This window comes from Seriola lalandi, unplaced genomic scaffold, assembly GCF_002814215.2.
Source record: "Seriola lalandi dorsalis isolate HSWRI2012SDOR001 ecotype SW California unplaced genomic scaffold, Sedor1 jcf7180002054689, whole genome shotgun sequence".
NCBI classification, from domain to species: Eukaryota; Metazoa; Chordata; class Actinopteri; order Carangiformes; family Carangidae; genus Seriola; species Seriola lalandi.
Genome location: NW_019525242.1, coordinates 2943777 through 2956948, shown reverse-complemented (window position 1 = coordinate 2956948; position 13172 = coordinate 2943777). Strand labels below are relative to the sequence as shown.

The 13172-nt window shown below is 40.2% G+C and overlaps 1 protein-coding gene across 1 annotated transcript in view; it reads left to right on the top strand.

Annotated features, from left to right (window-relative positions):
- The first annotated feature begins 1426 nt into the window (after nt 1-1426).
- Nucleotides 1427-13172, top strand: part of ramp1 (receptor activity modifying protein 1) — a 63149-nt gene continuing 51403 nt past the window's right edge. The window contains exon 1 of the mRNA XM_023423124.2: nt 1427-1973. Within this exon, the coding sequence (XP_023278892.1) occupies nt 1916-1973 (58 nt within the window). The 5' untranslated portion in view covers nt 1427-1915. The remainder of the gene's footprint in view (nt 1974-13172) is intronic.

Genomic DNA, 13172 nt, shown 5'->3' with positions numbered 1-13172 from the left:
TTTGTTGTTGCTGCCTGTGAGCTTCCTCTGTTTCTCTGATGTAACATAAAGCCACACAAAAGTATCTGGTAGTGAAGTGCAAAAAAAAAGCAAAGGTTTTGCTAAAACTACAGACCTTACCAACCCACATAGATGAGTCATCTTCAGGCCTCTCGATACAAATGAATGTACCTTTTCACACTGGGTTCAAAGCGAACTGCAGCAGCAAAAAAAAAAAGACACCTTTTATACCTTTTATACACTTCAAAAGACACGACAAACAAGTTTTATCTTTGAAATAAAAGTTCAAAATAAACCCTAATTTATTGTAAAAGGGCACAACATAGAGAATGATGCTTTTATTACCATTACAAAAACTGTTTGTCCTGCATACATTACACACCAACAGTAGTTCGAACATTATTTTGTGTGTGTGTATGTGTGTGTGTGTGTGTGTTTGTGTATGTGTGTAGGCTATATGTGTCTGACAAAAATAGTTTTACTCAGGTCTCTGTTTGTTGGACCTGTTTAGATGATTCCTGTGACAATCCACAGAAAACTAAAATCTCATGCATTTTTCCAAACACTGAAACAGCAGAGTGCATTATACAATTACACGTGTATGAGAACACATGTACAATGCAGATCCAAATATATACTACTGGTATGCTGCAGTGAAATGTGAAATATTCTACTGACGTTTTTCTACTGTCCTCACACTGAGTGGATGCAGAAGTGCTGAACAGTTTTTTTTTGTTCATTGCTGCTAAAGCTAAAACCACTTTGAGCTGTGAAAGAATTTCAGTGTTACGTTCAAGACATCTCATCCTTTTATAATTAAAAAAAAAAGTGTGTCATGATTAAAATCACAAAATATCTTCTTTTATCTCTCCTAAATATAAAACAGACGGAAAACACAGAAGCTGACAAATTGAACAAAGTGATTGGGTCTTTAATCACAGCATCATGGCATGAATTAAATCTGACTCATGTAACTCCACTCATCTGAGTGAGGTCGCACTGTAAAGCTCCTCATAACAACTAGATGGCGGTGTCGTACAACTGTGAACCCTCTATTCCTGAACCAGCAGCGCATATCCACGCACTGTATCCACACTGCACCTGTTTGCATATACACAGCGCAGGTGGATCTCACTACTGTTATGCATACTAAGCTCAGTGTTGTGTAAATTCAGGAAGTGATGTTTATGTACACCGTATGTGCTTTTTCTCCCATGGTAACCGCCATTTTTTTTTTTTTTTTTAAATAAAAGGCATCAACAATCTGCATTTTAAACTTTGCTGCTTATGTCGCTGGAATGTGTCCGATTAACCAATGGAAAAGTACCATACAGAGTCCAGTGCCTCCTCCCTCGTCCAAATCACCGTCTCTTACCCTCCCCACGCTGTATTTGCTATGTTTGGGTCTGTCCCGTGTCCCCTCCGCTCACCCACAGCCGTGTCGTCCCTGAGAGAAGCACTGAACCCTCTCAGTCTCTCAGTTCCGCCGGTCCCAGGCTGGAGCCTCCAGTTGCGCACAGCACAGTTTCCAACACCGCACATTTCACCAAGCGCGCTCTGGATTTCTCCAAACCTCAGGACGGCTGCTTGGGAAGACAGCTCCAACTTTACGACTCAATATGTTTCATGTCCGGATGACAGAGGGTCGGTGACAGGAGGACTCGGGGGAGTTGAGGTTCAGCAGGAACAAGGACGAGTCTTGGCTCCCCCCCCACCCAACCCCTCCACCCCCCAGCAGTTTTGCGCAAGGTGATACAGCAGAGGCTCATTGACCAGACGACCGCATTAGATGGATTTCTTCCCTAGCTCTCATTTGTGGTGTTACCTATTACTCTTTGAGCTCTAGTAAGTTGCTCTCTCCCCCTTCACATCTCTCCCAAAACTTGAGTCGGTGGATCATTTTGAGAGCGACAGGATGGGATCGCAGACCGGAGCAGCGCTGCACAAACACACGCTTCTGTGGTTCATTGTAGGTGAGTCTTACACATTTGCGTGGGTAATACCCTCCGTTTGTTAAGACAAATCATAAGACTAAAATAGATGCCCCACGCTATATCAGGTTCATATGTGCATGGAAGCTTAATAAGGAGAGTTAAGCGAGAGCAAAAGAAAGGGAAATCCCTACAATAGTCTTTTTTTTTCTTTTTTTTAATCCCAGGTGTGTGAATTTCAGCAGGTGTAAAGGCAAGTTTGTTGTTCCATACAACGAAAGAAGAGGACTATAAGGGACTCCTGTACTTGTGCTACTCAGCAATCAGATTAAAATGTACTTTCTTAATTGTTTTTCGTCGAGTGGCCCCATGAAATACTTTACTCACTCTCAGTTTAATGTTTAAGACTTAACCTTTGGGCTTGTTATGATATGACATTAGATTTATTATAGGATCAGTGGTGGCCGTTGCCACCCTGTGTGGGGAAGTGTATACGAAATAGTCTTTGTTTAAACTAAAGAGTAGCAGTGTATTTGGGAAGTGATTGATTTTCAGGGTGGGAGTGTTGACAGCCAGGGAAAGGTGTGAGGGAGAGGCAACTGACTGAGACACTTGCTTCAAAATCTATAAATCTATATGGAGGAAGCTTAAAGTCCCTGATACCTCTTTCATCACTGCAACAAAGACAGGGATACATACAGCTGTATGTGGATTAATGGTTTGGAATAGGCAGTAGGTGAATGGTACTGCTAACAGGAAGTGTGTGACCCTGTGTGCAGAACTAACACCTTTTGTTTGTCTTATTATCTCCATAACTATTGTTTACTTTTATTTTGGGTTGCTCTTTATTTCCATATTTGAGATAAATGATCTAATTTGCAAAAGACTGAATTTATTATCCTGCAAAATCTGTAAAAAATAACACTACTACAACTCACTGCATCACTAATCTTACAAGTCAACCCTTTTATTAGAATGATTTTTGGCCACAGATAGGAAATCTGCTTTAAGTGATCTATTCAACTTGTGTAAACGTGCTGACCCAGTAAAAAGAACATAAGCTCAGACTGGAGGTAAACCTTTTTGTGGCTATACTGAAAATATGCTTTATCTAAAAAGTACAATAAAGATAAATATCTGCTTGAAAACACAAAATTCGCACTCACCTTGAAGTTTTATTTCCCTAATCGTGGGGAGGATGAAAACACATTTGTTATGAAGATCACGTAACAGCACCTCCAATTATTGCTTTATAAAATGCTCTGACATTCATCTCCTATAGTTAACCAGGTCCTGCAGTATTAAGTGTATTTTAGTAAATCAGTTTGATAGGTGTAGCCTCCTTAAATTGCTTAGATTCAGGCATTGGGGTGTAGTTTCTGTAACTTTTGTGCAATCATGTAATATTAAATTAATATGAAGTCATATCACAATCATATGCTTACTATTAAAGGATTTGATTCAATTCATTCATTCATTCTAGCTGAGCTAGGGCAGGTGTATTCATTTGGAAGTATTGTGAAAATAGCAAAAGTATTAGATTCATTCATTAGAGTCATTTAATGTAGAAAACAAAAACAACAGAAAAATTAATTTAAAAAAATGGATATAGTGTATGTCTGTTTGCAGTTGTCAACACAGACGTTTTGGCTGGCCTAATGTGTTAGGGCACCATCTACTGTCATGTGTCTATGGCATAGAATGTCATAAAAAGCTTTTATGCTTATTACCAGGCATAATCAAAATATTATTATTTATTTCTATAGGAAAATATCAAATATAAATGATGAATTTGCTTGTTGAGGTCCATCCATTGTTCTTTTTTAGATAGCAGTCAGTTGCTGAAAACATTACGTCTCTGACCGAATCACTAGCTTTTAGCAGTGGGGCTTCTCTCACCAGTGACTGAGAGTAATGTCAGTTCAGCTTTAATACACAAGATGTTACTTCCTTCCTCCTCTGTTGACAGTAGGTGACTGCTGAGGTATTAACCTGCAGTGCCTGTGTGGGCCTTTTGTGCACCAAGTGTACCATATGTTCATGCATACGCACATGTACATGCTTATGCACGCACCAAATGCATTTGCAGTATGGGAGACAATTATTTCAGTTCTTAGCACACCTACTGAGCGCACCTTTCAACACCCTAGACGCCATGAGCGCAGCATTTTCATTGACGGGTGCCTTGTGAAGGGAGGAGTAAGCCTCCTGGAGCTCTTTAGAAAAGACGGACTGTCTCTTCAGCAGGACAGCTAACTGTTAGCGTAATGACAGGTTCTAGCAGAAACACAGTCCTGGAAAAACTGGGATGTCCAGTCATCATATGCTTGAACTTGCAACTAAACAGGCTTCTTGCTGTGGGCTCTGCAATCACTTTTCTGCTGCTGGTCTACAGACCCAGCACAACCCTCCATCAATGTTTGCATCTGCGCTGACTCCACATGGAGTGTGTTGTTGATTGGCTCATTGATCTGTGGGGCCCCTAACCCAACCACCTTCTTTTCCACCTAATTCCAAAATGCATTAATGTTCAATTAACCGTCGCATTTAAACCAGGAGAGCACACAAACAAATTGACTCCCGCACACATGGTGTACAGTGTTGACATAGAGAAACTAAAAGTTTTAACAAAGAACGATCACATTCAGCTTTTTCCACCTTCTTCTACATCAGCCTTCCTGTGTGCTTGGTATAGGCTGATCCTCAGTGGCTGCTACATTGTTGGAGAGCAAAAACAGTGCTCATATGGACAAAAGTGCAGCTTGTGCGAGTACACATTTCTTGCTGCAGACCTTTCGCGTGTACCCACAGAGGAGATTGCACGTTGGTTGCCACATGTTGGAGCCCTTCTGTCTCCTGTGTGCACGTCACAGCACTTTTGATTTCAGACTTAGGAAGAAATTCAGTTAACTTGGTTTCATTTCCCAGCCTCTGACCATGTTTTACCCTCAGCTGAACTGTAATGCGAACCCAATCGGCAAACCCCAAAGTAAGCATTTAATGTCATGGAGACCTGCAGAAATGTACTCCGTGTCCTCACTTTTGGCTACTTTTGTAGTTAAACTTGTAATGAACTTCTCAGTGTTTCTGAAAAAAAGAAAATGAATACACATCTGAGCAATTGAAGTAATGGAAATGCACACATGCCGATGTGATGCTCTCCGACAAAGGTGTTCAGGCAAGCTTCCTCTAGTTTTTGCCCTTTGGCTCCATTTAGGTGTTCTATATTTACAGAAAGAGGAAGTTATGACTCACCACAGCAGCACCAGGTTGCCCCATTACTGTTACACCACATCGCCATCTAAAGCAGCAATTTTGAAAGTTTTGTTCTGAAAAAAAAATCACTTTTCAAAAGAATTCTACTTCCCAAACTCCCTGAATAATTATTCCCATTCAGACAGTTCATTTATCCATCTAGGAAACTTTTAGTCTTCTGTTCATAAAGGCACTGTAATTTTCTTTGTTAATTTTTTGGCCAATGAGTACCGAATGGATAAAGGAGAAAGGAACCCCCCTCACGCTTTCCCATGGATATGAAGCAATTGGCACAGAGGCATTTTAATCCTCTTCCCCTGACATGATCATCTTTCATTTGACGGCTCAGGATCCAGTTTGAATTCATTTGAAATATTTCACGCACATAAGCAACTCACCAGAGAGTAGTGAAATGACAAAAGGGAAACACTTTGAGGAATGACTCAGGGGACATCAGGCGACAACATCTGGCAACTCTGACAGTTTGACTGGAATGACTGAATATCCTGTAAGCAATCGAAATGGTTGTCGTAACGTACTCCAACTAAAGTGTGAGACTCAGTGGGCCATGGGACAATGTTTGCTAGGCCCCTACACAGCAAAAGTGGGTGGGCTGTTACATTGTTGTAATGAGTCTGGGTCTTGGGCAAGGTTTTAATCAATTCCTCTTCCAGTCTGAAAAAAAAAAGTTATTAAAAGAAAAGCTCAAGTTAATTAACTTCGGTGGGGCGGCTTCATTCAGAATCAACAAGGCATTCCAGCTGATTTAAAGGATAGTTTCGGATTCTTTCATGTCTGACATGATAAAATTCTTACGTGCCTCGTATACATCAAGAGTTACCAGCTGCTGTAATATTCCTCCTGTCCATACTGACCATGGAGTGATCTGTAGCCGAAGTCTCCGAAGTTAGTCTGATTGAGTGGTGAACTAAGTGCTATAAGTAGCCCCAGGCATTTAACCACTTTTGGGGTCGTTAACACCTTGAGAGTTGTCGACGTCACATGTGGGTCGCTCGGGTCACGTGAGTCATTATTTGAATCAGTCTTAAACTGTCTGGAGAGGGATCTCAAGATGGTAAGTGGCTGATAAGTGGTTTCATTTACCACCTCCTCTATTTAGCGATCATCGTTCCAGTTTGACGAAGCAATCTACATTAATCTGAGCCGAGGGGAAGTCTCTAAGAAGTGATCACTTTGTTGGCTGTTCAACGCGCTTATGACAAGAAAGTATTAAGACAGAGAATCTGTCCTTCAGTGTTTGTATTTCCAGAGTTTTTCTCAGCATTGAAAAGGCTCAGAAAGGAGACAAGATACACACTTCTTGATGATGAACTACTACATATTTCTTGAATAGATAAGTGTTTGTTGCATCAGGGTTGAAAGATCTGACTGTTTATCAAAAACTTCTTTCCCAGCAAGTGAGATGTTGTGGTTGGTTGGCTGACATCCTGCGGCACCAGCTGGCGAGATTTCTTTTTAAGGCAACAATGTGAATGAGAGTGGGAGGGAAGCAGCAGGGACGGAGACAGGGAAAGTTTTTGACCCCCTACTGCTACAGGTACATTTTGTGATGTTGCCAACAGAGATAATAATGATAATTTCTGTCAGGTTTTAGCTCCAGTCCCCAGTCCCATCTCTCTAGATAATATGGATACATGGACTTTCTGAAAGCACTGGGCTACCGTTTTCTGTGTTCAGCTGGGACAGAGCAGCACATATTTCTGGTGTGAAGGACTCAAGGGGACGTTTTTAAGAATCTCTATAAATCATGGGGGGGAGGCAATGAGAACTGGAATCACACTAACAAGACAGAGAGAGATAAATGAGGTAGGTGGGGCTGGATAGTGAAAGTTTTAATAGTGCAGATATATATCTGTGTCTGTTTTGTGTGTGCGTGTGTGTGTGTGTGTGTGTGTGTTTATGCGCATCCTTTGTGACAGACCCGCCCACTGGACTTTGGCTAATTAGATAGATGGTGAACAAGGGATGAAAGGATGAGAAGAAAGCTAACACAAGTAGCCATGCCCTCTTTTGATTGAGCTGTTTTTCATGTGTAATATTAAAAAACTTCCCTCTTACACTTCCTCTCCCCAGTGAGTCTCTCTCCCTCCTTTCCCACTGAGAGTTCCTCATGGGGGACGTAAACACAGATTCGCAGCAAGTGACAAAAAAACACTGTTTCATGCTTAAGTGACATGTTTTCTCCAAGCCAAGCCTACAAAAGACAGGAAATTCAAATTCTAACCCAGGGTTTTGCTTATACGCTGGAGAGAGGGTCTTCAGTATTCAGCTTTTGAAATCTGCCCGTAGCGCAGTTAGCTGCAGCAAAAGCAGTTTACTGCACTCCGATCAATATATGTGCTCACCTAGGGAAGAATTAATTCTAACTTTGTTTTAAAGATGCATTTTCATACTCTTTTGAGAGGATTAGTGAGCCCAAAGGCCCAGCCATAATTGGCCAACAATGGAAACTGTTTTGTGTCTGTCTACAGTTGTAAGGAGAGAGGAATGTAAGGGGTGCCGAGAGTGTCTGGCATCACCCGTGCTAACTCAGACTGTGAGCAACTTGTCCTAATTAGTTGTAGATCAGTGGTAATGCTGGGGGACATCAACTGTCACTCTTGTCTCACAATTACTTTTTTTTTAATGATCAAACCACCCATTGTATGTGTGCGTGTATGTGTGTGTGTGTTTTTTTGTTTTGTTTTGTGTGTGTTTGTTCACAATCCACGCAGCTGAATTTCTGTAACCCACTCACCAAACAGAATGTTGATCCTGAACAATTTTGCATAACCCTGGAATACTTCCAGTGATGACAGACTCTGAATATCCACTACCAACATTTCTGATTATTGATTATTCCTTCACTATCCAAACATGGCAACCATAGTTTTTTTAGGTAACATTGCAACATGTGGTTAAAGAAATGATGCTGTCATGATTAAAGTGGCATTACAGGAACTGCTTTTTGGACAACTTGGACCCCTGCAGAGTTGTTCAAATAAACATAAAGATAAATGCAGCTTTGAAAACATTCATCTTCAACCCCGCACTGCACACACTAGGCCTAAAACAAGCAATTATTTTCTTTTAAAATGAATCTGTTAATTGTTATTTTTAGTGATACTCAGTCTATTGCAAATAATGATTAAAAACAACCATCACCATTTCAACAACTCACAGATTTCCTTGTGTGATTAGCACTCAAAGACCAAAAATATTTATTTCATATTGAAACAGGAGCAAGCTAAGCTTTTGAAAGTTACTTCATAAACTGATGAACATACGCTCATTATCATCCTTTGCTTTGTTGACACACTTTAACCAACAGTGCCAGCAGTAATTTATGAATTACACCATTAGCCTTATGCTTATGCTTTGTGTCTCTGACTGTGGATACATCTATTTATGCTTATTTGCATTTGTGTTTCCAGATTAATGAGCATCACAAGCTCATTTTAGTGAGTGAGTGTGTCTTTAATAGAGTGTACGTCAGTTATATCTGCCCATATATGAATCTATGTGATTTTCATTACAATTATCCATTTTAAGAATAGAATCAGAAACTATGAACAGAACTCCCCCTCCTCCAAATCCAAGACATCAGCTCTCTTACTGAGAAACGGAGCGTAGATTTTACAACCCATTTATCTGGGCCGATGCTCTCACACATTACATTTAACCTTACATAACAGCGACATAGTGAGCCTGTCGCAGTGGTTCATTCAACCAGTGCATCAGACTGGAATTTTCTTTTGAAGAATTTTTTTTTTTTTTTTTGTCATGGCATTTTTGTTGTGCAGAAAGTACATGATGACACGTCAAAGTGGTTGTGTGCAGGATCCGAGCCCACAACATCAAGGCATGGCACACAAGTCATGTAAAAACCACCAAAAAGGCCTGAAAGGGATTTCTCCAAACATTTATCTAACCAGACTGGTCAAATAGTAACACACTGGTATTTATAGCAAAGACCTGAGGGAGGAGTGAATGAGGCATAGAGACATACTTCTTGTAGTCAGGAGCTGTCTTTTACAGGCACAATCCTGTGCTCCTGACCGCTGAGGCTGAGCTGCTGAGCCAGGAGCAGTGTGTGGCTTCTGGGCTACAGTACAGTGCAGCAGGAGGCAAACTAACTTATGATGCTGGACTGTATATAACGGTAGGGTGAGCAGTTTGAATCCCATGACCTGCTGGGAACACAAACGTGGAGAGAGAGATCTTATTACAGCCTTTTAAATCCAACTGTATTGCCGGATCTTTGATATTGTACGATTTTGCTGAATGTTAGCATTGGACATTAGCGTTGGATCATAAAGTGTAGATTTTGTCCAAAGAGCATTGGTAAATTTTTCTCTGAGAAACCAACTTATTATTTTTTTATATTTAGAATATTATACTGTAAGTTGCATGTAAAAAGGGATCCTTATGATGCAATGTATTACATTATTTAAACAGCAGTAATTAGACATAATTAGCGGACATGGATAAATAATGTTAGGGGATAAACAAGAGCCTAACAATTAGAAACTAATGTTATTCCCATCAGCCTCAGCTGTAATTTGTGTTTAGTGCTAATAAGCAAATATGAATATGCAAGATGGTGAGCATGGTAAACATTGTATCTTCTCAACATCAGCATGTTAGCATTCATTGTGAGCATGTAAGCGTGCTGATTTTAGTATTAAGCTCAAAGCACTGCTGTGTCAACAGCGTCACAGAGCCACTAGCATGGCTGTAGACTCATAATCTTATTAATCTTATTAATCTTGATTTAAAGTCGACATAAATTAGATTAAATTGAGTTTCTGGAACAGCTTCTTTTCATCTGATAAGTATGTTTGCTATCATCCATTTACAGAGACTGAAAGGAAAATAAATGAAAAGTCATTTAATTTCTGCGAAAGCCAGAGATTGTATTTTGTGAATACAGAATGCATTGTACTGATCTACACTACTTAAATAAGGTAGGTGTTTGACATTTCTTGAAAGTGTTTGCTGATCTGAGATCTTTCGCTGTGTCTAATATGAAGGCCTTATCTGTGGTACTGTAAGATTTTAATGACAGCTATGTTTATATGCACTGGGGTTAATATACAATATACAAGCTGCTGAAAAGAGCAGGTACAGTAATGAAAAGAGCATGCTCAGTCAATCTTCCCCCATCGTAATAGGTTTTAAATAATAGATATGGCATTTTAGGCTAAGGATTTCTGGTGGCATTTAGTCTCCACACAGATAATGTGAGGTCAGGGATTTGAACTTGTGACCTTTAATTCCTCTGATCCGTTTTATGAGAGTAGCTTCAGATTCCCCAGACCATTATGCCATGTGCTGCTACAGTGAATTCTACAGATCTGATTTCACAGCGTATTTATCTAAGGAAATCCTCTCTTATAAGTCACATTTAGGAACATGGCATGTAGGAAATGTATGTAGGATCCTCTGTATAAGTTTCAAATGAAGAAAAAGGTCTGCTACAGCTTGAATTACACGCTGGAGCTCCAATGAATTGCCTACCACCATCGTTCTTGTGATTATCCCTCTCTCCAGTGCTTGTGATGCGTAACATACCAATTTACTGGAGGGGACTAAGTATCAAATTGAGGAAAGCAGTGCAGAAAATCCCAAATTGGACCAAATGAAAGTAGCTGATTTTTGTACATTGACATATCATTTAGAACATGTAATTTTGCCAGTCATGGATTTATACACAAAAATCTTTGAGGAAACAGAAAAATCCTTAATACGCCATTCATATGTCAAGATGACTGTTGGTTATACACCGTACAGGTGTCTTTGTGGCTCATTTAGCTCAGTCAAGCTGTGTATCATATCAGCACATCAATCATAAGGTGCAATAAGAAGTAAAATCCAGCAGCGTTCAAGCCAAGAGAGAGGACCTCTTTATCGTTGTCAAGGCTTTCCTCTGCCTCCTCCTCCCTCCACATTAACCTGTTTTGCAGCTTGCCATGACTGGTGTGTTGCTTATGGATTTGTGTGTGTGTTTGTTTATGCTTGTGTGTACGTGTGTGCACTTGCAAAGCTTTAACCCAGTTTTTTTTTTTTTTTTTTTGCTGTCACGCCTCAGCAGCTAATGAGCAGCGTTCAGGCTCTGGTAGTTAGTGAAGCATGTGTGAAAATGCATATGTATACTGTGTGTGTGACAGAGAGAGAGGCTGGTGTGTGTATGTATGTGTGCATGCTCTGTCCATAGTGGAATGGCCATTAGCAATTATCCAGGCACCGCAGAGCCGACAAGTATTCCAGCACCTTGGTAGCAGAAACCACCGGATGTGCCATGCACACACACACACACACACACACACACACACACACACACACATCCACACACATTATCATATGCTGTCATACTTGGCACACACTCTCAAACATTGGGAGACAGTCTCACACACACTCACATACACGAAACACAAAAGAATTAGTACACACAGTCTCACACATGTCATATACTGTATGTGTGAACACGTTCATGTGACGCATTCAAGTGAGTCAGGCGTTCTCCCATGTCACAGCAGTGTCCTTGAGCAAGATACCCAATGCTCAGTTGATGTCAAGTGTCAACAAGGGAAGCTGCGGTTGTGTATCGACGCATGCTGTAAGTGAAGGTAGTGATCTGGGTGGCATAAATTATATTTAATTACCTATAGAGGAGGTATAGGGCTAAATAAAAGCTAATCCTGTGGCTCAGGAGCAGATCAGTGGTCAATGCTATCAACCTCCGCTTAATACTCTTTTTTATTTATTACTGTTTTTTATTCTAATTATTAAAAAATATAATCTTAACAAAGGGCGTATACCTGCCTCTCCCACTGCCCCAGACAGCTGTAAGCTGACTGAAACTGTACTGCCATATGTCAAGTGATGGACACTTTCACTCAGCTGCAGTATTGTAGCATATAAGTTCATATATTATTAAGAATGTGGGATCCCGGTTGGACTCAAGCTCCTAATCCTGATGGTGCTGCCACGCCTCTTCCCATGAATAAACTATAAACACTAAGACCCCCAGGAAACACGTGTAAGTTGTTCCAATAAAAGTTTAAACTGATCTTAAACTTCAAATACATTCAGTGCCAACATTCAAACACACCCATAAAAACTGTTACCTGCTCCGACCATATGTGCATAAATATATTCATGAGTGCACAATCGAGTGGAGACACACGTTGTACGATAAATGTCCATATACAGCACTCTTATGCACATCCGAAAATACATACAGTATATGCACAGACTTCACAGACAAAGATTTCTGCTTGTGTTGCAGAAAAAATATTATTATTCTGCTGCAGCAAAACCCATTTACCATATTCATGTCTGGTATTAACATATGATGTGGATCTGTTATCTGGAAAAGTGCATTTGATCACAGACGTCTGCAGTTTGTTTACACCTTGCATTAACATGCAGTTCTCCTCATTCAGACATGTCTAGATACAGATCCCCTCCCCTACCCGAGTTCATGTTTGGCTAAAGCCTGATGGAACGTTAATTCTACATTTTAAGAGCTGATAAGAGCATTTGAAGAGGATTTATTTATCTTGGTACCTACTGATAAGTTCCACAGTGTTATCATAAAAAACAGAATATTCTGCTATATATATAAATATATGTACAAGTGCGACATCTATAATTTAAGCATTGAAATCGAGTTGAGTGGTTGTCTGAATTCATGGCTCTATTTCACTCAGTTTTGTCAATTGGTTTACTTGGACTTAGACTTGGATTTGGACTCAGTTCAGTTCATGTTGGAGTTGTTGATGCTGTTGCCAAGTTTCAGTTGTTTGACTGAAAGTTTTGGCTCTCTTACAGTCTGCTGCCAAGAGGATGAGGACAGCTGCCCTGTGCAGTCTTCTTCTTTTTCAAACCAACACACCATCTGTTTGAATCAAAGGTGTGCAGTCGAGCAACATGTCAGAGTCAGTTTAAGACTTCAGATTTGACTTTTAAACAATCAAAAAA